The sequence below is a fragment of the Ciconia boyciana genome, chromosome 2 (genome assembly GCF_034638445.1).
Source record: "Ciconia boyciana chromosome 2, ASM3463844v1, whole genome shotgun sequence".
In the NCBI taxonomy this organism is placed as follows: Eukaryota; Metazoa; Chordata; class Aves; order Ciconiiformes; family Ciconiidae; genus Ciconia; species Ciconia boyciana.
The window spans coordinates 109,568,529-109,595,753 of record NC_132935.1 but is presented as its reverse complement, the minus strand read 5'-3'; the positions used below and the strand labels follow the sequence as shown (position 1 = coordinate 109,595,753).

Below are 27,225 nucleotides of genomic sequence, written 5' to 3'. Positions count from 1 at the left end.
AGGGTTAGGACTGGCTGCTTCCTCCCCTCTCCCTTCAGGCCCTTCCACAGTTTCCTCTCCTCTCCTCTTTTCTGACACTTGTTTTTGTTTGGAAGTAGCATGCTCACTCCTGACAGACCAGGACAGGGGATGAGAGGGGAAATGTCTGGACGCATTTAGTCCAATTAAATGTTGGCATCACATTCAGTCTTTCCAAAAAGCACGTAGGAAACTTTAAACACCAGGTTGACTGCTTCGAATTGATGCCTCCCCATTTACATTTTCTTGCATCAAGCCACAAACAGAGTAGGTATTAATTGCCATCAAGCGTGTCTGCCACAAACCCCTCTTTAATATCATTCACAAATGTTCTGCTAAAACCTTTTCTCTTTCAGCAGATCGCTTCCATAATCCCATGTCACTGATGAGTTTTGGCAGAGCTAAAGAGCGAACTGTGTTTGGTGCTGACAACTCCCCTCACTTTCCTTTTTCAGCTGCCGCAGCAGCAGCACACAAATTCTGTAGTGGCACTCCCTGCCCAACGTCATCTCAAACTCGCATTGTTCCTTCCAACGACGTGTTTGCTAACAGGGTTTTACAGCAAATAAACAAACACACGTGAGCCCTGCATATGTGGTCTGTACATCATCTTGAGTCATCCCGTCTTTCGACAAGCCGCTGCTCCTACAGCAAGAGTTGTGGCATAAACCCAAGCAGCGTGAGCATGATTGCAGCGCCTGCCTCCCTCCCACAGACAGTGCCCCGACACCAGTGGGCTCCACGGCATCTGGGCAGTGATAAAACCTGGGCTCCGCTGCACAGGGGGTCACAACCCCAAGAGAAGGCACTGAAAGTTTAACTTCTCTGGGTGAGAAAGAAGCAGCTGAGGAGGGACAGGCACAGCTGGCTCTCTTCCGCTACTTTTTCTTTTTTTTGTTTTAAACATCTAAATCTTGTTCTTCCCACTCCTGAGAAAAGTGCTTTAAAAATGAATGAGACTAGTCATATAAATGAATTAAGGATCAGTTTACAGTGTTATTAAATTAAATGCTTTATATACAGTAACTGAAGAGTTCAGTAGAATTCATGAAACTAGATTCAGAGCTCAGATGTTTTCCAGAGTGGCTGGAAGGGTTTAAGGAACTAAACAGAAGAAACTCAAAAAGCCTCACTTTGCTCAGCATTTGCTGCAACATCCAAACCAGCAACATACTTCCACATTACTGCTACGGCTCTGCCCTCTGACATGTGTTCACAGCTCTGATTAATCCAACCACAAGTTAAGGACTAAGTGTACTGAGGCACGTCCCCAGCTGATTTCAGTATAAACTGCATGTCTGGAATCTGACTGCACAGATAGGTCCATGGTCACTGCTTGCCAGCTGAACACTTGCTAAGCTGTACACAGACAGTGCAGCAATCCACTTGTACTGTATTCACATTGCTAAGAGCAAGTGGATGCTCTTGCCTTGTTTTTAATCAAGGCTTGATCCATCCAGCTTAAAATATGCTCTAAGGCGCACTCATGCGCAGGAATCTTTGAGGACAGGAAAAATCTCCTGTCACTTTTCGGTTTAAGATAAACAACCAGTGCTGCTTGTTACATGTTTTGGTACCTGCACAATGGGGTGGCCCCCCGCAGATGCCTTCACAGCCCCTCGACTGCCTTCCGTCTCGTAATGAGCTCGGTGGTGGGATTTCGGCTGCACTTCAATACGCAGTTCATAAGGTCCTGAGTGAGATGGCAGCTGCCAATCAAGGGCAGGCAGGGATGGGCTGTAATGGAAAGTAAAACATATTAAAAATTAACATCAAGTACACTATCACAAACCACAAGCATCCAACACTATTACTTTAGAGACCGTGTTTCACAGTTCATCCTTTACTGTCTTACATTTAAAATTTCATCAATATGGATAATGCCACGACATAAGTAATTTAGAAGGTAATGGTTATTTTATGAAGATGTATGGGTAGAGCATATCTGATGGCCCAGATGCTGTCCTGTTTGTAAACAAAATGGAAAAACGTTAAGACACAGCTTACAAATATCTTAATATATTGATTCTTGAACCAAAAGGAGAAAGGTAGGCTGAAAGATGCAGAGGAATTTAAGGAAGAGGACTTCTGCTGTGGAAGTGAATGCTAAACCAGCTCTGGAGGAGTTCTGTATTTAATGAATCTAATGGATTTCAACAAATCTGCTCAGTTTACAGGGGGCAGAAAGAAGAAAAAAAAAGCCATTTCCCAGCTTCCTTCCCAACACAAAACACGTCAGAGAGTCTCAAAGTGAAGCCAGTCTCCTTCTGGTGGATGCACTGCAAGGGAGCAAGCTCTGAAGTCAGAACTTGCTTACAAATCCTACTAACGATGATGCACAAGCCAGAAGAAAATCCAGCTTGCTCTTCCAGCCCTGTATTGACTCTGCAATTAACTAAAATATTAAGGACTCATTACCATCACACAAGCAAGCAGGCCCAACAGCAGGCGATGGTGGGGAAGTGTCATTCTTAGAAACCCACTTCCAGTGTAAAACCACACTTGAAAATAGTCAGGAGAGCTCGGCTGTAAAAAATGCCAAGTTGATGCTTTGGGGTAAAAAAAAAAGAAACAAACAAGCACTGTTGAAACAGTGTTAGGCATGAGACAAATTTATCCATCTTAAAATCGAAGCAAAAAGCTTCATGATGAAAACACTAATTATCTCTAGTGTATATTCTCTCCTTTCGTGAATTCTCCTCACCAGATGTTCTTCAAAAGCCTTTACAAGTAGTTAAATGGCACAACTGCAACATACTACCCTGTCCTCTTACATCAAACTTTATTACCTCTCCCATCAGCCTGGAGACGACCAGCAAGCAGAAAATCATGTCTTTGACCCTTTTGTTGTTGCCATGGACCAGGGCTACCTGCCATGAACCAGGGCTACCTACTGCAGCGTGCAGACAAGGAAGCCGAAGGGCTAATTAGCTCCCACCCTGGTCCGCGAGGAGGCTGCCTGCTGGGGATTTACCAGTTCCCCGCCTCACTGCTACAGCCCTGGTGTGGAAGGACAGTCTGAACAGCGTGAATCATGGCTGAAAATGAGCTGGCTGGGAGGGAAAGGATGCAAAAGAGCTTCCACGCTGGATGCATAGCTTACAAGCACATATTCAGCTGGAGACTGAATACTCCATTTTACCATCCCTGTGATCCACATGCTACCCCAGTGCGCTTTTGGCTCCACAGGCATTACAGCTCTCACATCCCTCAAAGCATCCCTGCTGTCTCCCACTGCGGGCCACACTTCAACCACTCACTCTGGGGTTTTTTTTTTGCTTTGCCAGACCTCAACCACTCACGCACACTGGGGGTTTTTTGCTTTGCCTTTTTTTTTTGTAAGTGATTATCCAGCCCTTTATCACCAGCATATTTAACTCCTCTCTGCTGGTGCACATGTGCATACTGATGGAACTTCAGGTGGTGCTAAGCTTCTCTACATTATCTTTCTTCACTGCTTATAAATTTGCCAATTTGAGCCATGTGATTTGGACGCCTATAGACACGTGCTACATGCACTACAGGGGTCAGCTGGAGCCACTAAGTCCCAGCCCTGGGTGAGGACCAGGACCACCCTCACTCCCTGGGCACCCCCTCCTACCCCAGCACGGCTTGCTGGAGAGTTGCAGGCTCCAAACTTCCAGCTACTCTGCTCTCCAGCCCTCAGGACATGGAGCATCCTCAAAAATAACAGAGGGAGAGAGAAGAAAGTAGACATACAGCTCCCAGCTCAGCCCAAATGGGAGCTCATCCAAAAGGAAGATGTTGCCACTGTGAGGTCTCCCAGCTCCTGTGAACATCTGGATCCAGCAGGAGCCAGCAGGGCACTCTCGGCAGAGGCAAGACCCTGCCAGGGACAAATCCTGAATTTGGCTACCGTCCCCACCAAGGGTGGGAGGCCCAGCCTTGGCCAGAGGCAGGATGCTACATCTTCTGAGCTCCTGTGCAAGCCTTTCCCCCAAAATGGCCAGGGCCCACCTTGGGGGTGAGGAGGAGCTCTGCTGCTCCTGGACACTCACACGAAGAGCAAAGAGACAGCAAAAAATTACAGGCAATTAGCCATTGTATATTGCCACTATTCTTTGGCTAGCACATTAGGCACACATACTCTAGTCTGAAAAAGTCTCAAAAAAAAAAAATTTCTGGATAAACCATATTTGACTAATGATAAATGACAAAGAGCATAGCAAAACAGCTGTGTCTCTCCTGGTGATGATCAGCACACATTTTTAAACAGATGTTTCTGGTTTTAAGTAAATTCTCACTTGATGGATCCTTTTTTTTTCCTGAAGACACAACACCTATCAGATTAGAAATTTTTAACACTTAATTAAAAAGGACAACTCTGACCAGCAGCATGTAGCCCTCGAAGTGAAGAGGCATCTTTTTTTAAGATATGTGGAAGTAAGTAATAGTTCCATAACTAATTACATCTCTTTTAAAAACAAAGAAAAACCCCACAAAACCCCCTTTCAAATCAGCACCTGAAAATGTCAGTATAATTAAGTTGTAAAATTCATGTTCTCAAATAAAGCCTGAAAATAAAAATACAGTTTGCTGTTAGGTTCAATCTATCATTGAAATTCCAAAATACCACCTGCCCAATTATAAATTGACAATTAATGGCAGTTTTCCTGATAAAGGAAGCAGAGTGATGCATTTAACAGTGTCATGGGCTGGGGCTGTCAGGGCTATTTCCTATGTTAGGTTATCTTCATCATGCACTTAGCTTCCTGCAGCTAAACGTGGTTAAAGGAAAATGTCACCAAGCAAACAGTGTAGTGGTAAAATCAAATCTGGTTGCTGCAAATAAACCTTATCAATTTGAAAAGGCCCAAACTACCTCATCTAGCCAGCATCATGCGGAGGGGAGAAAAGCCCTCCCACAGGGATCGAGAAAAAAAAAGGTCTTCACATGGTCTTCCTATCAAATATACATTGGTGTATTTCCCTCAGATCGAATTTTCCACCAACTGAAAACCTGTCCCATTCCTTTCTATGTGTCCTGCTGTAATGAGGGATGGTTGTTTCAAGGCGGGTTCACAAAACCTGATGTTAGGCTGTAGAAAACTCGCTCAATGTAACTCCCTTCTACATAGATCAGATTACAAAACAGATGAATAGTGATTTATTTTGCATACACCAGATACACAATATGATTAAATCAAAAACAGATTATCCAGTCTGGCTGACTTCTGCCTTCAGCAGAAAGATTTATCAAGTTACAAAAAAAAAAAAAAAAAAGATACTAAGCAACACACTGGAATATAGACAGGGAGGAAACACAGCCAAAAACTTATACTAAACTTTGCAAAGGTGTTTAAGCCCCATTTTCACATGACTGCTATGCATTTGGGAATTAAATTACCATCACACCTTCTAAGCTACTAGATGCCCAAGGCCACCTGAAAAAGAGATTTGCAAACATTTTTGTCCTTAACTAGGCTGCTGTTCAAAAGGTGTCAGAAGAACTGCCGGTCTCGCACAGGGACTAACCCTGCTTGTTGGCCACGTACCACAGCATGGAGTCATCTACCCCAGATACCTGCCTGACAGCGGCATAAGCCACTGCCTGGAAGAGCAGGATGGTAAGTGTGTTTCAGCGCCTAAAGGAAAGCAAGTGACTTAGAAGGAGTGTGGCTGAGACTGGGTGCCCTGCACTAAACTGATGTTTTCTAACAGGGAGTGTTCCTTTAGAAACAAACATGAACTAGAGAAACCACAGGGCTGCTGAAACTTTTACCAGGCTGCTAGCTTGCCCCTGGTCCAACTGCGCACAAATGCAAATATGGTTACAATTTCTTATTTATTACCCATGCCTCACATCGAAGTGGATGCCTATTAAAGATCCTTGTGTGTTTTTACGAAGAGTAAGAAAACAGCGATGATGCCTATGTGTCCACCAACTTGGTTGTGGTCAGAAAAATTTACCTGCTTTATATTTCACCTATGAGTTAATGTGGGTAGATTTTTCTCTCTTTTTTTTTATTTCCTGTCTGACAATTGAGCAATCTGGCTGTAAGCTGTTAAAATAGATGCCGTGTCCCACCCCAGACTTGGCTGGATCCTGCTGGCATGTGGAGCAAGTAGCTCCTCCATGGAGCGCATATGGCGCACTGGAATTCCTCGCACTGAAGTCTGAAAACGTGAGTCGTCGTCATACTCCCAGATAATACTTAACACTATCGTCCTGAAATTTCACATTCAGAGATCGATTTGCATGGGAAATTTTGCATTTGTTGGCTTAGAGAAAGAACAAGAAACTATTGCCACAGGAATGGAGATTAAGAAGTGGCTGGCATCACATCTCTACTCCTTCTGAATTTAGAATCACACAGTGCTAAAACAAGCTGGTGAAGGAAGGCCACTAATAAGATGCTCACAGAGGCGTTAGGAGAAAGTGTGGGGAGGATTAAATCAAACAAACAAACAAAAAAAAATCAGTTTACTGAGACAGGCTTCCAAGCGGTCTTCAGCCTTATGGTACAGCAACCTAACGTAATCAAAAGCCACTGCTATGTGGTGGCAAACCGAACTTGAAGCATCCAAATATCCCCATCCAGCACGAATATAGCAGGAGAGAGAAAATGGTTAGAGGCATTGCAGGCTCTTCCCTGTCCACTCCCCCTACCCCCCAATTAACACTAACGAGTCCCAGGAGATGGTCACTGACACACATCCACAAGTCCCCATTTCACTGGGTCTTGCCCAGACAGCCCTGCCTTTGCTTTGTCTGAGGAACTTCCTCTCGCTTGCCATAAACACACAAGTTTGCCATGAATGCAAAGGTCAGCAAATCCAGTGCTGCTGCACCAGTGACTCTCTCATCTTAAGACAGCTGGTGCCCTTTTCCACCTTCAGAAAACCCCAATTGCTTGAGAAACTCAAGACTTCTCCCAAGCTTCTCCCCAGCAAGGGTGCCCTCTACCTCATAATCTGGACCAAAACACCTATTTATAAAAAAAAAAAAAAAAAGCATCAAGACCATCTGACAGGTCCACAAATCAAAAGAAAGAAGGAAAAAATATGCAACATTTTTAAATCATTATTTTTAAGGAAATCATATGGTTTGGGACCTCAATGAACGATTTTTGCATGTTTGAGTTTAATACTGTCACAGTCACAAAAGTGGAATCCAAAAAATCTGCAAAAAATAAACAAGCCTATTGATGCAGACTTTTGGCTTTTACCAAATGTGCTTTTGCAACTGGTAGACAGGTATCCAGCCATACATTCTCTGGGTGCAAACTACAGCCTCCATATGTAAAACTACATGACCCCATGTCTGTGAGGTCAGGAACATACATGTATATTTCTGAGGCTGAAAAAGAGACTGCAGCTAAAGAAAATGTGGCTTTCAACGGTTAAAAAAATAAACTGTACAAGAGGGAGCTTTTATAAACCACCTGGAACTGGCTGTCTATTCCTGGAAGCTGCTTTCGGTGTGGCAGACCTCATACATGCCATACGCCCAACCAACAAACACAATCATTTCTCTTCCCCCTCCCCCAAAAACACACTACATTTAATGAAAACTCGAGTGTTACAGGACAACACACTTCTTCAATTAAACTGATGACACTTGAAGTAACTACGATGCATTACTTTTCAATGAGTAAGAAACTGTCTCTAGGAAATTTCAGGTCATGTTTAGTCAAATACAGCGGCTAAAGAAGAAGTCATAAAAAATGTGTAAGAGACTCAAATATCCGGCACTTTCATGAGCGCCTATACTTTTTGTTGTAATATAGGATGATTTGGGACATGCTAATGAGCGGGTAAAAAATAAAAATGGGATTTTAGTTTTGGAAACAGTCACTAACACTGCTCCTATACCCGAGGGCAGAAGTCCAGTCTTGTACTTCCATTTTGGCTTTGACATTTTTGCCCATGAGAGATTCTGCATCACACAGCACTGAGGAGCGATGGAGAAATGTCACAGAAAGGAACACAACTGAGACAGCAAGGACTTGAGAAACACAGAGCATCATTTGCTCATACAATAACTGCCTGGTAGAGTGCTTCTTTCTAAACTATTTGCTACATTAACTATAAAAGAGGGACTACAGACAGAAACTTCTTGCATTTCAGTGGGACAGCACAAGGCATAAATACTGAAATAAAAAAAGACCTTGGAGCTAAAAGCTAAAGCAGAATTTCACAAAGACCATCTCTGGACTTTATGCATAATGATTTACCTCCAGTAGTTTTTGAGGCAGACTGGTACATTTAGGTAACCCATTTTGGTCTGGAAAAGGTACGATTCCCATCCCATCAATTCAGGGTTTGTTCCAAAGCTTCCCCTGAAAACCTCTGCTTGGTCCCTAAATATTTTCTACATCCAGAGATCTGGCGCGAGGCCCTGGGCTGCAACCAAAGCACTGCAGACAAATCCCCAGCAGACCTAGGTTACCCTGTGCAACTTCAGCTTTGGCTGTGGGGTCGGGCTCTGCCCCCCCACCCCATCTTGCAAACCTCAGCACCTGCGTGCTGAGTCCCATGCAGGAATAGAGTCACACGTTCATAGCTCTTGAGGGAGATGTGTGAGCCCAAACCTGCTCCAAAGAGCCCACAGCGTGGGGACCAGGCTGAGCCTCCAAGCTCACAGTCCTTGTAAGTGACCAAGAGATGCATGAGGCACAGAAATACGGTGTTTCTGTTAAGGCAGGCATTATTATACTCTTATTATTCCCTTGTTCTGGGACTTGAAAAGCCTAAAGTGGATTGAGCTTTAATTACAACAAATGAAAAACATCATCAATTTTAGAAGCAATACAAAAAAGCAGTTTCCCTTTTAGACTGATGCTGCTATAAAACCCTGGGAAAGGAGACAGCACCCACCCGACGGTCTGCCTGAGCCTGCTCCCCCCTGCCCCCAAAGAGATGGGAATGCAAAAGAGGGAGGGAAAGGCGTCAGTGATTTTCCAAGGCACGCTGGCTTTTGATGAAAATTGTACCGCATATTCAGGAAGACACAGAGGAGGTAGTCAAATCTGGTTATCTCAAAATCATTATGACCGGGTAGATTTTGGAGCCCAAGTTGTTTGTTGGAACCCACCCCTTCAGCCCTCACGTTTGAAATAGAACAGATGCGTAACATAACAGGAAAAAAATCCAGCTCTGTTGTGACAAATTCTTAACCAATTTTTTTGGAAAGATTTAAAATAACATAGTTTCTGTTGCGTAGGCTGTGATCCTGTTGACGTCCGTGCTCAGTTGCCCAGCACTTTCATATACATAAAACAAGAGGTATTTTTGGTGGAAGGAAGCACAGTCAGTGTATCTGATTGGTAAAATAACTTAAAATCACATTTCAACAGTAACTTCCAACTGCCCTAGAGCACGAGTTAATGAGATCACATGGAAACATATTGCGAACCAGGAAACATATTTTATACAAGACCAAAACAGTGGAAAAAAATGTTAAATACACAACATAGTGGGGCTCTGTTTTGTATGCTTCACCTTTCTTGTTTGTGTTAGCGCACAGGCATGCTGGCTGCCTCCTGACGGACTGCAGCAAAGTGTCTGCGGGCCGCTCGCTGCAACGGAAAGATAAAAGCCTGTTTGGTCAAACTGTCCTATTATTGCCTTGAAGTCTTCGGCAAAAAGCAGCCCCCCGACGCAAAAGCCCAGGGCCGGCCTCTCTGATGAACGTGGGCTACTTGGCACTTCAGTGGAAGAACATAAAAGGCTTCTTTTAAGTATGCGGGAAGGCTCTGAAGGATTTGCCCGGTGTTAAAAGTCTCTATCCCAGCTCCGAAAGGCAGCGAGTGCCTACCTCTGGATGGCTCAGCCAGACCCAAAGGGGTTGCTGCATTTCCCAGTGCTGAATTGAGACAGGGTCCTGCAAAGGAGCTTGGGCAATGCAGAGAGGAGGAGGAGGAGAACCATGGGGAAGGGGACCACAGCACTACGCACTGTAACACAAAGGGCCAAGGACCGCTCAACCTGTTTTGGGAGACAGCACGTGGCAGAGAGGTGCTGGCTGGAGAAAAGTGAGACTGGCAAGGTTGAGAGCCAGGGAATGTATCGCTAATGAAAACATTTCAGCTACGTGCCCGCTTCTTTGATTTTGAGAAAGACAGCTTTGCTGTCAAGAGCAAAAAGCCAGGTGTGCTTGGGGAGGAAGAGAGGGGGTGGCCATCACAAACAGGGAGTGGGAACAGGGACTGGGAACAAGGACTCGGAATAGCCCGCAAACTTTTGGAAAGACAAACTCTTTTCCTGCACCGCGTGCTTCTGCGTATACAGCCTTCAGAAGACTTCAAAATAAAGACCATAACTGAGCCCGAAAGAGAAAGCAACGGATGTAACTCGAATTCTGCCTATTCTGTGGTGCTTCCTACCCAGACTCCTCTTGCAACAAGTAAGTGTGACCAGTATATTGAGTATTATCAGCTGACAAATAAGGTTTTCTTCTTTAAACATAAAAATGGTGGGGAAGGCCAAAAAAAGAAAATCACTGTCCAATACAGATAGGAAAAAAAGATTGATAAGCAGCTTTCAGAGGAACTGAAGTAAAAGTGGAAATAATGCACAAAAGAACCATATTCCTATTCTGTTTGTATTCACTGTCTATAAAGCATAAATGTAGAAGGCCCTGTAACAGCCACAATAATGAGACCATCTCCCTGTCCTACAATAACACCATACTAAGACATGATGAACTACTTAACTGAAGCCACAGATCTGATGGCACCAAAAAGTCCTGCTGCCTGACGAGCTTCTGAATACCCCATTTCCAGACTGCCCAGGTTGGGCCTCATCCCCTGGGAAGCAGATAACCAGTTACAACCCACACGTGGCCAGCTCCTAGAACAGCCTCTTTAACCCTTCAAGGCTTTACTCGTGGTCATGCCACACCAACAACAGAGGCAGCGTCACAAGATATAGCTAAGTGGAATGAGCGGATGGGCAGCTTTGGCAGGAAGCAGAGACAGGAAGGGGAAGGAGGAAAAAAAAGGCATGCAATAAAGATATTATCGGGATGGCTCTCTAAGTCAGGGTTCCTTACCTCATGTAGGATGTCGGAGACAGAGACTTTGGTTTGGCCCACTGGTAGGGATGCTGTGGCACGGACAGGTACTGCTCACAGAAGTTTCCTTTCCTGATGTGCTGAAAGCTGGAGAAGTCTTCTGGTGACAAATCGGCAGTTGGTGATATGGTCCCATGATCCTCGCCAGCCGGTTCAGTTTTGAGAGTCATGGATGGGGTGTGGTCGATGGCAGTCTTCCTTGACTTGATGGGAATCCCGTCGTTCATATCTATGGTGCTGTCAGTGGTGAGGGCATTGATAGCGGCAACAATGGCAGAGCTGGTATACTGGTTGGTGTTCCCCAGCCACGTCTCATCCGTGACGCTCACCCGCGGTGAGTTTTGCGGAGAAGGCGTGGGGGAGTGGTGCGGGGAGTAGGAGGTCTGCCGGCCATTGAGGCTGTACTTTCTCTTGTTGCAGGGAGATGGAGGCCTGGAGTTGCGAGCCCCCAGCCAGTTCTCCTCCGTGATGCTCGTCCTGGGAGATGTCGATGGAGAGTGCCTTGGGGAACTGAGCAAAGTGCAGGCCACCATGCTGCGCTGGTAGCCCTCCTCTGTGTCAGTGGTCTTTGGAGAGACACACGGGGACTGCCACGGAGAGGTCTGGGGTGAAGTGTACGGATACGAGTAGTTGGACTCATAGGAAGATGCTTCGGAGTTGCAGCTTCTGGAAGACAAGCTACTCGCTGGACTCAGGCAGGATGGGTCTCTGTATGCCTCAATATTTGGTAAGTTCAAAGTGGCAGTGGAAGGTGATCGCTTGGCATTTGGGATGGCCTCCTCAACCTCATCGTGGAAAAACTGGTTGTTGTTATGATGAAGTCCCATGTAAGAAGTGATCTCAATTCTAGGGCTCTCCAGCGCTGGAGCTCCATTAGGTCTGATGTTTGGTGGCAGGTAATACTCGGAGGCCCCGCTGTCTACGTGTCCTCCGTATCCAGAAGGATGGTTTGTCGATGGGACAACTGAAATGACGGGATTTGATGTCTGAAGGCCATGACATGGAGTTGACAATGAGGAATGTGCCACATTTAGAGGCAAGCCAGCATTTACGTTTGAAGATGTATAATTATAGTGTTCTGGAAAAAACAAACAAACAAAAAAGAATGATATGAGGTGCCGCAGAAGTATTCCCACTTAGTAACGTACCCAGTTGGAGTGGAGGGACATGGCACAACACACAAAAGCACAGCTCTCCTTAACAACCCAGCCCACAGGCAGGCCATGCTAGGGGAGAAGCTGCAGACTGGCACCCTTACAAAGGCCACTAATTGAGCAGCACAAGACAAGCTATCTTCGGAGGGGGACATACACGGACTGAGTTTGTCTCAAGGACGCTCTTCTTATGTGAACCTTCAGAGCAAAAAATCGAGTCTTCAAACAACGTTGCTTCAGCATTCAGTCTGCAGTGCTGCTCAAGAGATGTGCTTTTACGTAAGTGAGCCTAATTCACTCCCTGAAAAGTTGGAATACACAAAAAACACAGGAAAAAAAACAAAAGTGGAGGCAGACTAAAGCAAAGAACATGATCAACTGCTTTCTGTTAAAAAAATTATACACAACCGAAATTTCCATTACAGCAAGTTTCCAACTGGTTCCAGTTAACTAGGATTTTGGAACAAGATGGATCTATTGACCTGCTCTGGTTTCTGGGACCACTTATCCTCCAGCCCAACTGGCAGAGGCCAGGTGAAGGATAAACATGGATGTCTGACTACCCCACAACAGCTGAAATTCCACTGAAATTGCTGGTTATTGCGCACGCCACGTCGAGCACTGCCAGCAGCATGCTCTTGGCCAACGGTCTAACCATTTAACAGCTCCGGGTGTATAAAAGCAATAGCAGAGTTGCACAGTTGGTGTGGAAAACCTGGAAGGTGACAGATCACATCACAGACTTGCGTCAATGGGCTCCCTGATGCAGCACAGGGGAACAACCCACCCTTCACGTGCCTCCATCCCTGCTGCGCTACAGGGACTGGCATCTCAAAGCTGGTCCGCAGGAGACCATCCCTGCCTCACCTCACTCTCGGCCTGCTGAAGGCACTCCTTTAGCTCTTCTCCGCCATCCCGGGGCTGCATATGTGTCTCTCTTTGCCACCCACAGACACCAGTGGGCCATGCATGGGGAGACGGGCAGCCCTCAACTAAGGGCAACGTGTCCCTGGTGCTCTGAGCAGTGGTGGGATCAGGAGTCATCCACCCTGTGCTCTCTGATATAGGGAGGCTCTGTGTCACCAGCACACATGGGCCAGAGCCCCTAATGCCAGTACCGCTTGCCTTACTGGGAAAAGACAGCAAAGCCTTTCTATCAGGGACAACAGCCACTGAACTTTGAGTCTGGGTAATGCTGTTCTGCAGGTTCCTCTTAGCAGGCTGGAAACACACTCAGCTCCAGCTCCAGCCCCAAACTGTGCTTGCAGCTCATCGACCTTCCCTGCGGTTTATTATGCCAGCGGCACTTTCCTGCAGGACAGAGGGAAACTCTGCGTCCCCCCTGGCCACAGCCAGTACACACAAGGAGCTTGTCCCCTTCCCTCCCAGGAGGCAAGCTCCCTTGGCGGTCACCCTTGCCCACCCTCCCTAGGGAGATACGGAAAAGCTGTGTTAATGACTGCAGCTGTTACTCCCAATGCGACCCGCTCCCCGGGAGTGCTGCAGATGCAAATGAGCCTCTGAGCTGGTAACGCCAGCACAGCCGCCTATTCTCTTTCTTTTGTTTATCAGCTCAGCCCTCTCTGGTGTCATCCTCCGGCAATCCCGCTCTCACCTTTCTCGCTGGCAACGACTCCAAGGCAAACGGTACTTAGGAAAAATTAATGTGCTGTCGCAGTTTCACAGCAACTCTGTGATGTTCCAGCTGATGTATGTCATGTCAGGTAACAGCCGGGAACGATGAGCAACAACCCCTTTTGAACTCACTCTCTAGTCTGCCTTGAGAGACCAGCCATTTACTGAGGAAGGGTCATTAAATTACACCAGAGCGCGCCACAAATAAAACTGGATTATTAAAAATGTGCGGCAGCTTCACATTCTATTCAAACAACAAGACAGGCAGGAACTATGGAGAAAGAGGTGCTACTTTGACAAGGATAATCTGACTGCAGTGGTCACAGCGAGGCACAGATCTGCCTGGGGGATTAGAGTCCCCTCCTTCCAAAATTAGTCCCTTTTTATTGCTGCCCTGCCACATAGCTGCACCGCTCAGTGTCACCACAATCACCACCACTTCCCTCTCACTCTTCATGGAAAAAAAACCCCAAAGTGGTACAACAGCAGTAAGACCTTCTCCATTTCAGAAATTAGCTCAGAGAAAGTGTCTAAGTAGCGCCTTCAAGGCAGCTTCAACCCCTTCACTGCTTCCTCCAGCTCCAGAGGAAGGTGATGTTCCCGGCACCACACTGCTGCCAGGACACTGGCTAGGCTCTTCTTTCACACACACCCCATGGGCCCTTCCACAGCCTCCCAGCCCGGTGGGTAGGTGTATGGTGCTGGTGACATGGTGACATGGGTGCAACCTCCAGTCGGTCCCCACCGTGCAGCTGAACACCCCAGGCAGGGGACTGTGGGTTCCACGGCCTGCCCCGGCTCTGTGCCCACTGGATGGGCTTTGCAGACGGGGTGCAACAGCAGCATCTGCTGACTGCAGAATCAGTGTCTTTAGATGTTTTATGAAAAATAAATAGATAAACAAATAAAATAGGAAGGATAATTATTACCTGCATGAAAAGCACTGTGAACCCAGCAGTTCTCTTAAAATCTAATGCATGACTAGGGTGAAATTCAAACACTGAAGTCTGCTGGAGATCTGCAGCCCAGGCCAAACAGGCAATATAAAGGCTCAGACCAGCCTTTGGATTCCAGTTTAAAAAAAAAAAATAATTAAAAGGCAGCCTGAAGTGGTCCAAGCAACAAGTTCCCCTAATGCACATGGCAAGGAATAGCCTCTTTTAGAACTATTATGCATATTTTTAAAAAGTCAACTTTTAAAGGGCCAAGAAAAATAACGTCATACAACTTCTCACACAATAGTACTCAAAATTGAAAGAAGCAAGATCAAAGCCTTCCAAATATATTTAGGTACCTTATATTTTCAGGCAGCATGTAGAAAGTATGCCCATCAAATATAAAAGCCCCAAAGCCAGAACTAGAAACAGGATTAGTCCTTGGTATATGAGCTAAAAACCACCAACTACAATTTCTGAAAAAGCACATTCTTCTCCACAACTTCCGTATCTACAAAATTCATCAAATGCACATACATAATCAGGACTCGTAACATGCTGACGTTCTCCTCACCAGGGTGAATTAGACATGTAGAAATAAAAAGCCAGTCTTGAGGGACGGGAGATGGAGGTGGCTACAAAGGCATGAAACTGCATCACATAATGCAGCTGTGTGGAGTATTTTGATAGTGCTGATAGGGATGAAAGGAAGGTAATGCTTTAACATGGAGTCGCTGTCATGACCATGATCCATAGAGGCCCGCAGGACCAGTGCACTTACTACCAAGACACTTTCAATAGTGTATTATAATATCTTGAGCGAAACCCCAGTATCAGATAGATGAGTGCAGGTCTGCAATGGTTGTGTTCCAACAAATCCACACTTACATTAAATATAACTAGGACAGGAAACTGGACTCCTTGGTTTGTGAGCACATCTTCACATATTACATTTCACTTTGTGACAACATAAAAAACTCATATTTTTTTCTTCTCTAGTTAATTTCACAGAGCAAAGGTTTTATTCCTTTCTATCATTAATGGGCTGATCCCACAAGGCACTGGGCACCATCAGTTTTTATTTACATTCTTTAAATAGGAATGCTGAACACCTGCAGCTCAGAGGGGCTTCACAGAAAGTGAGGGCTATTTTACATTTCTAAAGATGAAGCCAAGTCTAGGTCTGTGGTTTAAATTCGTGCTTTCAAAACTGCCTAATGAGTTAGGTACTTTTCTCACTAGGACTTTGACACTTAATTTGCTTAGGCCCCTCCACTTTCCAGGTGTCTAATTACTAGAACACTCATCTGAAAGCTTGGTGTGAAACTCTTAAACCGCATTTTTCTAAAAACTGAGAAGCTCCTAACAACTACTTGGACACTGACAATGTGCTGGAGAGCTGGGCAATTGGGGAGCATTAAGAAGGGGAGCACTACGCCTTCACCTGCATCCTGGCAGGCTGCAATACGCACGCAAGAATTTGGGAACCTGCTTCAATTTAAAGGCAAAAGATGAAGCACAGACACAGAGACAGCCTTACTCTGAGGCTGCGTTAAATCATCTACTTGTATGAGAGCTTTTTATGGTGACCAGCTATCACCGACGCCATAGCAGTCAACCTCATACCACGAAACAACTTCCTCTCTCTCTGTGTCAATTCCAGGCTTGTTCGCCTCATTTCCACCTCAAGTATTGTTAAAAGTCATAAAAAAAGGCAGCCGGACCAAGTCACTAGAGTTGGGAATGGTGTGACCCGCGATAAATTCAGGCCCGTTATTTTTATTTACGGATGACCTTCAAGCTAAACCCTGAGCCTAACTAGCTCCAGCTCACAGGGGGAAGGGGGCAGAAATGGTTTTTGAACTGGCCCATCTCTGTAATGGGCGAGACCCAGATCCCCACTTCCACCCCCGGGGGCTTTGGGGGCGGTGAGGGCTGTGCGAGGGGGTCGCCCCGCGCCAGCGCCGGGCAGCCTGCGAGGTCAGCCCGGTCGGTCACAGGCTGCTGGCAGCTGGGGGCAGCCGTGCGAGCACGCAACGCGGGGGTTTGAACAGCTCAAACAATCCCCAAGTTTCAAAAATTAGGCACCGGCTGCCTCCCGAGTCGTCCTCCCCTTGCAGGCTCGTCCGGGTGCTGCAAGGGCACCGCGACGGAGAGCGCCGGGCGCTGGGGCGGGATTCCACTCCCGGCCGCCGCAGCCCCGCTCGCCGCTTCCCGGCGCGGCGGACGACAAGCGCCGCCTGGGGCCGGGCCGACCCCGCCGGGCGGGACTGCCGGCGCCCCCGCCCCGCCGCCCCCGGCCGCGCTCCCCGAGGGGCATAACCTTCCCCCCTCCGCAACCGGGCTGTGCAGGGGAGGGCTCCCGCAGCTTCCCTCCGCCAGCACCCCCGGAGGTGCGCCGAACGCCCCACCGCGACCCACCTCCGCCGGCTCCCTCATCGCTGTGCTTGAACTCGAAGAGGAAATCGAAGTCAAACTCCTGCTCGGCCTCCACGCCCGTCATGGCTCTCGCCGCCCGCCACGACCCCCGCCACGCTCCAGCACCCAGGCGGCGGCGGCGCAGCCCCCGGCCCGCCCCGTCGGGCCCGCCCCGTCGCGCCCGGACACCTGCTGCCGGCGGGCCGGGCCGAGCTCCCCCTCGGCGGGGGGGGGGCTGCGCGCAAGCCCCGGCAAGGCGCAGGACGGCGGCCGCTGCGGGCGGTAACGTGACCCCGGCCCCGACGGGCGGCCTATCTCGCTGCCGCCGCCGCCTCTGATCCGCCTCTCCCGCTGTTGATGTTTCCGGGTCGATGCAAACAACCGCGGTGCCCGGCCCCCCCGCACCCCTCCGCCGGCGCCCTGCCCCTGCGGCGCAGCGTGCGCCGCGGGGAGCCCCTCCGGGGCCGCGGCTGCGCCCACCGCGCGGGGAGGCCGGCACCGGGGGGGGACCCCAGACCCCCGGTCCCCGCGGGGCGGGATGGGGAGGTCGGGGGTAGCCGGGCAGCGCGACTTCACCTGCTCCCGCCCGGCGGTAACCACCGACGCAGGTCCCGGGCTCCCGCCGAAGGGAGCGGGACAGCGCAGGGCAGCAGCGGCGCTTTGCGCCCTCGGCCGGGGGGCTTCGGGGGGGCGACTCTGCCCGCCCGGCCGGGACACCGATGTGTCCCCCTCTTCGCTGAGGGTTCTAAGGCTTCCTCCGAGGGTCCCCATCGCGCCGCGTCTGCGAGCCGGGAGGCTTCGCTTTCATTTACTTATTATTTATTTTACTTAGTTGCAGCACCCACTAGTGCCAACTGCTATAAAAAGCGCATTAAAGCGGGACTCGTAACGTTACCGGCTGCCTCCGTGCGCCGGGGAGGGAAAGGTCCCTGGGCCGAGGCCGCGCACCGGGGGGCGCTGGCAAAGGGCCCCGGTGACGGTGCGAGGCGGCAGGGCGGGCACGGCGCTCCCCGGCCTGCCACCTTTCCCGCTTGTACGGGTTAAAAATCAATTAGGAAAATAAATTGGACTCTTTTTCTGTTTAGAAATGCACTTCTGTCAGACTATACCGGCCCGTTTGAAAGTCTCCGCCAGGCAAAGGAGCTCCCCGCCCCAGCGGCTCGGCTCGCCCCGACTCTTGAGCTCCCTGAGCGTCAGGCCGGATTTCAAAAGGAATAGTTTTTTAAAACGGTTATGGAAATGGTATTCCCTTATAAACTCAGGGAATACCATTTTCCAGGCTTATGGCTGAAATCTCCGTTACAAAGTGCCAGGAAAACACATTTTTTTTCCATCAGAGCTCGTTATGCTTTTTCCCCTCCTCGCTGGGACGAGCCGCGATGCAGTCTCATCTCTCGCAGGAGCCGGCGGGCCCTTCGGCGCCGGGGTGCTGGGCTTTGCCCCGGAGGGGACGGGGTCTGCCTTGGGGCGGAGGTGAGGCAGCCGCTGGGCCGCCGCCGCGGGGCCGCCCTCGGTCCCCGGCTCGCAGCCGCTTCCCGAAGTGCCGGGGCCGAGTCACCCGAGTGTGCAAAAGGCCTTGGCAGCAGCGCAATCCCTCCGTGTGCGGCTGCCGGCTTGCCGGGGCCGCGATCGCCTCGGGATTCCGGAGCAGGCTAGGGGCGGCCCGCCCCAGCCTGGGAGAGGCGCCGCGCCGCAGGGACGAGGGTCCCGCCTGTCCCGCCTTACCCGCGCACGTCCCGCAGCCTCTGCCCCCACGGCGAGGACTGCCGCGCCTCTCGTCCCCTGCCCAGGGCCTACAGGCGGGACAGCCGCCTCGCCCCGGCCGCCAGCCCCCACGGCGCAGCCCCCCGGTTTCACCGGGCTCACCCCCCATCACCCCTCCGCGCCGGGCTGTTGTCTGCTCCCCATCTCCTGCCGGGGCGCCCCGGAGGGGAGGCGAGGAGGAGATCCCAAGTACCCCCTGCTCTCGCTCCTTTGCCTCTCCCGCATGTGGTACCTGAGAGGTGGGTGAATTGTCCCAGACTGTTTACGGACGGCCAGTGCCAGAAACATGCTGTCAATGCTGCTGTCAGTGAAATGCTTCGATTGGCACCCTTCCCTTGGAGAAGGAGGAAAGATGTACTACGGAGAGGTAAAACCGACGTGATGCCACATGTGGGGACGGAATAACAGCGTCGCGCCAGTTAATAATCCAGTTTAAAACAGTGCCATTGAACTGGGGAGAGCGAAACGAGCGAGGGGGGGCGATGTGCCCGGCGAGGCCATCCCTGTGCCGCCAGGCGCCTTTGCGCTACCCACCGACCCACCCTCCAGCCCGACCGCTGCCGACCCAGCCTCTCCCTGCAGTTAGCATGAGTTGTCCCAACTCCCCTGGTCGCAACGCCGGTCCGACAAGGGACCCAGCAGACGGGCTGCTCTAGCTGCAGCCCTGCAGCCTGAAGGAGAATTTGACTTGTACATGGCATTAACCCACCGCTATTCTCTGAGGCAAAGAACTCCGCACCTTGCTACGACCCAAAGAAAAAAGCGGGGTTCTCCCACTGGGGCACTTTGCGAGAGTTTCTTCCCAGGCTAAGCAAGAAATATTTTCTTTGATTGCCGTAGTTTGGCAATCAAGGGGCACCTTAATTTGCAGGCAGCAATCCTGACTTGCAGGGCTCCCCTGCGTGTTTCCTGGATTGGGTCACACTTTCTGGCTGGCCTCATTTTCTTAGTTCCCTACAAAATACATCAACAGGGAAGAGAACTATTGACGAGGGCTGGCGACATTTTAACATAGGCATCAGAAATGCCACAGAAATCAAGAGGAGTATGATTTTTTTTTTTTTTTTGACAAGAGGCTCCAGTACGCTTTTTGTGTCAGCTGCCTCTGGGTGTAATTTTTACAAGTTAGTGCATTCAGAGCCCTTGAAGCCCAGAGCCCTGGAAACGCCGTGCGTGCAGCCTTCGGAGGTCCGAGCGTGCGAAAGGCACGCAAGCCAATGCTATTAAATAAAACGTTAACTAACTTTCATCCAAAAAAGCACTCGCATGCTTCAAAAGCGGAGCCGCAGTCACAGCCGTGCGTGTAGCTTTCGCATTGACAGGATCCTGTCAACTGAAATGAACCCTTGGAGTGAAAACATCTGTGTTAAAAAAAGATGGGTCCTGAGCGCCCGTCCAGCTCTCCGGGGACAAACTCGGGGAAGGGAGCCCCGTTGTCCCACGCTGCGGAATAAGCACCGCGGACGTGGACGCGACACCCTTCGCGTCACACACCCGTGGACGCGACACTTCTTCGCAACTTTCTCTTTCCACGATGCGCGGGCTCGCTATGCCCTGCCCGAGCCCGGCAGGCCATTTTAGCCCCAGAAGCAGCAGCAAAGCGGCAGCACCACCAGATCGGAAGGAAACTTGAGAGCCCGGGAGCAGCCGGGGGGCAGGGGGGTCACGGCAGAGGGCTGCCCCCGGGCCCGCAGCGGGGAGCCGGGAGCTGCCCCGCACCTGCTGCGGCGCGGAGGTGATGCCCGGCTGCCGTCTGCGGGGTCCCGCCGCCGGGGCGAAGCGGCGCGGAAAGGCGCTGGCAGGGCAAAGCGAGGTGCGAAAGTCTCGCCAGTGGCAGAGCGGTGCTGGGTAACGATGCTCCGCGGGGAGAAAAAGGTCCCGGCTGGCACAGGAGAGGCTGAAGCCGGTCGCGGCTCCAACCAAATGCTGCCCCTGGGCAGGACCAAGTTCAGTCCGGACGAGCAGCTACCCGGAAAGCGCTTCCCAAGCCCCGCGCCCACGATCTTTCTCTCTAGAAACTTTGCCGCTGTGCTTTCAGCGCACTTTTCACAGCAGGGTTAATACGGGGCACCGAAAGAAGTCGCGACAGAGAGCCGGGGTCGCGGGGAAGCGCTCCTCCGGAGCCGGGGGCGCGGGGGAGCCGGGGCGGCGGGGCCCCGCAACCGGCCGTGGCGTGCCTGCCTGTTTCGGTGCGCCGGGGAGGGCTGGCCGCTGGTACGGCGCCTGGCACCGCCCGGGACCCGCTTGTTTAGGAGGCTCCCTCACCTTCCCGAGAGCAAGGGCTGGTTGCAATTACAGCGTGTATTCTGACCTCCCTCAAAATCAAACCCGGGTCTGTGGAGGGAATCCCTGAGCCGCTTCGCAGCGCTTCCCCCTGATCGGACCCGGGCGCCCCCGCAGCCTCGCGCTGGCGGCGAGGAGCGATGCAGCGCCGCCGCCGCGCTGCCCCGCCGGGCCGGGCCGGCACCGGGAGCGGCACCGGCAGCGGGCCCGGGCCCGGCGGGAGGCGGCCGGGAGCAGCGGCGCGGCCGAGGCGGCGCCGTGCGAGAAGCGAAGGAGACACCTATTGGCAAGCGGCCGCCGGCAAATCTCCGGGCCGCCGCGGGGAAACACCGGGGGACACCGCCGCCCGCCCGCCCGCCCGCCCGCAGCGCCGCCCGTTACCTTCCTCCGCCGCCTTCATGGTGCTGCCGAGCGGGCGGGCGCCGCGCTGCGGGGCCGCCGCCGGCCTCTCTCTCTCGCTGGCTGGGTCCCGCGACGGCGGCGCGGCGGCGGCCGGCGGGGCAGCGCTTGGCATCCACGCGGCAGGGCGGCGGAGCCCCGGCGCCGCGCCCCGGGCCGCTGCCGGCCCGTCGCCGCCTGCCCCACGCTCGCGCCCCCCGCCCGCCTTCACGCGCCGGGGGCCGGGGCCGCGCCGCCCCCGGCGTGGTAGCCGCGCCCGCGGAGGCACAGGAGCTCGCCGCCGCCCCCCCGGGGCCGGGGCATGGAGAGGAGGGCGGGTGTGCGTGGGGACTTCGGAGGCACTGCCCGCGCCGCGGCGGCGGGACGGGGCGGCGGGCGCTGCCCGCCCGCCGGGTGCCGCAGGCGGGGTACGGGGGCGAGTGAGTGTGCGGAGCGGGGAAGTCTCACTCTGACGCAGGGCTGCGCGCCCGGCGCCGCCTTTTTAAAGCTGGAAAACACCCCCCCTCCACCTCCCTTCCCTTCCCCTCCCGGCCCCTCTCCCCGCCCCGGCCCCGTGATGTCAGCTGGGCCCCGGCCCCGCCGTCGGCGGGCGGCCAGCGGGAGGCGGACACCGGCGAGCACCGACGGGCCCCGGCCGCCGCGCCGCCCGCCCGCCCCTGCGCAGGGCACGGAGGCCGCCCGGCCCCAGGCCCGCCCAGCCCCGACCCCGCCGCCGCCGCCGCCTGCGGGGTCCCCGCAGCCTGAGGGAGCCGAGTGCCCTCCTCGGGGGAGCGGGCGGCGCGCCGGGGTCGCGAAGTGAAGGAGGGGAGGGAGGGGAGACGGGGGGAAGAGGGAGGCGGGCAAGCAGGGGAAAAAAAAAGCGAGGCTGAATGATTTCGCATGCTGAAATCATTATGTAAAAAGTCGCAGGCTTCCCCCGCTGTGGAAATTTGGAAAAGAGCATCAACTGGCAGGCGAGAGAAAGGAAAATCCCATTCTGCTAAATTACTAACAGACCCGGTGGACTCGGCTTCAGTCGCTCCAGATTTATTATTATTTTATTTATTATTATTATTTAATTTATTATTATTCTGTAAATATCTCGGCAACACAGTTGTATCTCATCACTTCGTAGCGGGGGGAAGGAGAGGCTTCCAACGCACAGCCACTCCTCCTCCTACCTCCCACCTCTGGGATGCCCCGTCCCGGTCCCCGACGCGGCCGTGACACCCCGCCACAGGCAGGAGCCGCCCGGGCGGGGGCTGCCGGGAGAAGCCGCGCCCCCCCTCCCCCCCCGCCGCTTCGAGCCCCGTTCCCCTCGCCCCGCGCTCCCCCTTCGCCCTCCCTCTGCCCCCACAGCTGGCAGGAGGCGACCATACTTTCCTGTTGGAATTAGACGGCGGCGTGCGGAGAGTTGGGGTGGTTTTGAGCATATCTGGTGTATGAAGAAAAAAAAAAATCATAAATCTACTGCATGACACCCATATGTGGTTCAAAATAAACCCAATATAAACGAAATCCTGTCTGCTCCTGGGGAACAGGAGGCCGTGGTTGATTCTTCGGGGCGAGCTCCTCCACTAAATCATGGTGGAAGACGGTCCCCACCAAAGAGCGCGCCCGGCGAGGGGCACAGTCCCCCCCAGCCCCCGGGCCCAGCCGTCCCCTCGGGTGGGGAAAAACCAGAACCAAAACAAAAGGGGCGACGCTCTTCTTTCCAGGAAAACTGAACGGAAAAAAAGAGGGAAAGACCCGCAACCCCCCGGCGGCATCGACCCCAGCCTTGAGGCCTCCCCTCAGGCGCCAGGGGCGGGTCGCCTGGACGCGGCGAACGCGGACCTCGGCGCCCGCCGCCCGCGCAGAGCAGAGCGGGCCGGCCCCCGCCCCGCGCCGGGGCGCCGCCAGGGGGCGCTGCGGAGCCAGGCGCGTGCGGGGCGGCTCGGCAGCCCCCGCCCGACGGCGCGTCCCCGGTGCGGCGGCGCTCGGCGCTACCGGCGGGCGGGGGCGGCGCGGGGCCCTTTCCCGCCGGTCCCGCGTGCGCCTGGGCGGCTGCCCGACGGGGGCGGGGGGCGGCGGGGAGATCCCGGCGCCTTCCTGGGAGGCCGGAGCGGGGGCGAGGCGCGGGGCGGGCGGGAAGGAGCCGCGCTCCCCTCGGCGGGACTCTCCTTTCCTGCCCGCCCCCCCCGCTCCCCGCCGAAATGACGGAATCCCCCGTCTGTTTCCTCCTGTTTAATGCCGTTGCCCGGACCACCGTGGCTCCGCTCCAAGGCCCCGCCAGCCGGCGCAGGCAGCCGGCGGCGGCGGCGCAGCGTTGGGCCCGCCGCCGCCCCCTGCCCCGGCCCCGCCGTTCCGGTCCCGGTCCCGGTCCCGGTCCCGGCCCCGCCACCCCCGCCGCCCCACGCTGCCGCCCCCGGGCCGCCCGCCGCCGCCCCGCCTCCGCCCGCTGCTCCTCTTCCCTTTCCCCTGCGCTTCCCTCCCGCCTCCCCAAGTTTGTTTACAGCCGCTACTAGGAGAGACTGTTACATGGAGCTTATTTTGGGAGCTGGTGATGACTAACGAAGTTAAAAGGAGCTTAGTACAGAAAACAACCTTATTTTTAGACGGCTGTTGTTTCAGTGGATTATTGTAGCAAATGCACCCCGGCCATTTTTAAAAGCCGCTTCCCAGATGCCAAGTCCTTTCTTCTGTGCTGCCACCGAGGCACACACGCCTGGCCGGCCCCTCCATTGTTTGCTTCGCTTTCCTACATCTACTGGCTAAACCCTACCCGCAATTGCTATGGCTACAGTTGGTCTTAATTAATTTGGACTTTCCTACACAAACCTACAACTCTTTCCACAGAAGAAAAAAGGAGGAAAAAAAAAAAAAAGAAAAAAAAAGTCTCAGAGTATTTGGAGCAATTTACAGTGACCTTCAGCGCTGGGTCAGCAGGGACCTGAAATGGGATCCCCCTTGCCTTTTGAGGCAGAGCTAGCCCTTCTGTAGTACTTCTTCACCTCCCAGGTGCAAGATAAAAGAGGTCTCTGCGTTTAGCTTCATCTCAAGTGGTCCCCTGGGCCACAGGGTGACGGCGCTGCCCGCTACAGCCGATGTGCAGGGAGAGGTTGGCAGTGCACAGCGGGGAGATGCAGCTGCTCCCGCTGTCTCGCTCCCCATCACCCCTCTTCTCTCCATGTGGCAATTGCTGCTTGGCAGCTTGGGCACTAAGCCCAGGCTTCCCATGTCCAAGGCTGGTCCCTTGCCGATCAGCCCTAATCCCTTGTGGGTAAATCACAGAAGAGCTGGTGGGACCTCAGCAGGCTCTGCTCTGCTGGGTACACAGGGCTGAGCAGATGTGTACCCCAGCTAGAAACCCTGCCTTGTCACTGGTGCTGTGCCAGGCCGTGTCTCACCCCCCTTCACCACCACACAGGCAGCCTTCTCCAGCTTTCCTGTGAGTGCTTCCGCTGGCCCCTCTTTTATCACAGTCCATCTCCGCCGCAGAGAGTTGTACGGGCTCCCCAGGCAGTCCCTCTCCATCCATGCATCCCACAGCAAGGAGGAGGGGGCTCCCCTTCCCTCGTGCTGCAGCAGAGGCAGCTGTGCTTGAAAACAAAGTGCTTGCTGCTATTAGCCAGTAATTAGGTTAATTGCCAGGGAGAGTTCGGCTGCCCTGCTCTAACTTTCCACCTTGGCTAAGACTGAGTGCGTGGCAGCTTGCGTGGTCCGGGGCAGGCTGAGAAACTTGTCCGTGTGGTTGTGCACTGAGGCGATGCTCGTGGGAGGCAGTGCAGAATGGCTCTCTCTTGTGGGAAGCGGCTGGACTGGGGCGAGAGTTTGGGAAGAAGGGTATGTAGCGCAGAGGGGAACAGAGCAGGCCACAGAGCCTCTGTCTTGAAGCATAGCATTTTTGGGTTCCCACCAATTTTCCACTGCCTTGATGGCAATCAATTTGTACTGGAAAAATCACAAGAAGAAAAAATCTGTGTATCGTAGAAGGAAGGAGGGCAGGAGTAGGAAAGGAGCTTTCCCTCCCTCTTCCCACCCAGCTGCGGGGCGGGTGAGGAGTGCTGCCACAGCACCTCATTACTTCCCACTGCCCAGCATCACCAGCAATTGCTGGGCTGCACCCCTCCAATGCTGGAGCCGCCTGCAGTCCCTGGAGCCCATGCGGCTTTCCCTGCACAGCTTGGCCATCTGACACATGCTCCCTCTGAACCACGCATGCCTCTCCTTTGCTGCAGGAAGGAGCCAAATGCCACAGGCTTGAATGGGCACTTTTTGATCACTTTTTACCCCTTCTGTTCATCTTTGCAAGCAAAGCTATAAATTTGCCCTCTGTCCTCAGCTCTTGCATGTAAATGTAGTGCTATCCTTTAAAAAAACACCCCAAAACCTGCAGAGTATTTATACAGGATGTTTTAATCACCGAAAAGTCCGGACGTTTTAATCATCCTCACTAGATGTGAGCATGAAACTATAATATAACTAATAAACTATAGTTTCACATTATATTAAGTCATGTGAGTGTGTGTATTCTCTCCTGCATTGACTGGGAGAGATTGTTTGCATGGAGCTTTGTACACAGTAGCTACAGTATTTCTCAGGGAACCCCTAATTCAACCAAAATGCCTTAGTTAACTGCCTCACCAGACGATATAGCACGGCACAACAGACAGGCAGGGCTGCTGTTCCTGACTTGCACCCTGACCTGCTTGCAAGACTTGGGAAAAATTGTTTCTCCACGCGGTGTCCTGTAAAATGAGAATCTTTCACCTTCGTCTGCATAGAAGTGTTTTGAAAGCAGTGCGGGGGAGACCTCTCTCTCCAATGTTTACCAATATCAAATACTTTCTTACAATAAATGCACAGATCCAAGATACAGATCAGAAAAAGCCACCCATGCTCTGCACAGAAATTTTGTTCTGTTTTGGGCTTCTTGCCCTTATATCCTTATAGCCTTTTATATCTAACATATATAATGGCCATCTCCTTAGGGTCTGTGTGCCCATCTTTTGGGTCTTGGCAACTTCAAAAGCAACAGCATCTGTTCAGTATTTCATTCATTGTAACAAAAGATTTATAAGTCTCAAGCCTCCCTAACCAAGTCCCTAATTAAAGTATTTCTAATCCCCTGCTTTGAAAATTGTAACAAGATTTGATGGAAAGTGAGAGAGCACATGGCCAGCGTTGTGGCCGGCACTGCACCATTTTGAAAACATATCCATGAACCTTTCAAACAAGGCACAGAGCACACCTGAGTGGTGGCCAGCTACTGCCTGAAGCCCCCCAGAGTTAGAAGTTGATGCAAAGGCAGGGGCTGGGCTCAGCCTCCCATCCCCCAGACACAGCCTCTTTCACAGGCTGCCAGAAATAATTTCAGCACTTTTAAGGTGCATTGCACTTAGCAGGACAAATGCCAGAGGAGTAATTTTGTGTGCTTGAATAATGTTGTAATTTACCTTATAACCAGTCTCATTACGACGTTGAGTGCTCTGTTGATTTACCTGGCTTTTGATTTAGCGGACTCTTTTTAAACGACTATTTAGGAACGCAGCCAGGGACTGCAGGCAAAGGACCTTAAACCTTTTTGGAGCTACAGTCACCCATTCAGACACCGACTTTT

The 27,225-nt window shown here is 52.3% G+C and overlaps 1 protein-coding gene across 7 annotated transcripts in view; it reads right to left on the bottom strand.

Moving 5' to 3' along the window:
- NFATC1 (nuclear factor of activated T cells 1) overlaps nt 1-22,085 on the bottom strand; it is a 118,185-nt gene extending 96,100 nt beyond the window's left edge. For all 7 annotated transcript variants that reach the window (XM_072853474.1, XM_072853475.1, XM_072853479.1 and 4 more), the window contains exons 1-3: nt 21,627-22,085; nt 11,036-12,134; nt 1,596-1,755 (exon numbers count right to left, since the gene is read on the bottom strand). In XM_072853474.1, coding sequence (XP_072709575.1) covers nt 1,596-1,755; nt 11,036-12,134; nt 21,627-21,759 — 1,392 coding nt within the window. In that variant the 5' untranslated portion in view covers nt 21,760-22,085. The remainder of the gene's footprint in view (nt 1-1,595; nt 1,756-11,035; nt 12,135-21,626) is intronic.
- Between the last annotated feature and the right edge of the window lie 5,140 nt (nt 22,086-27,225).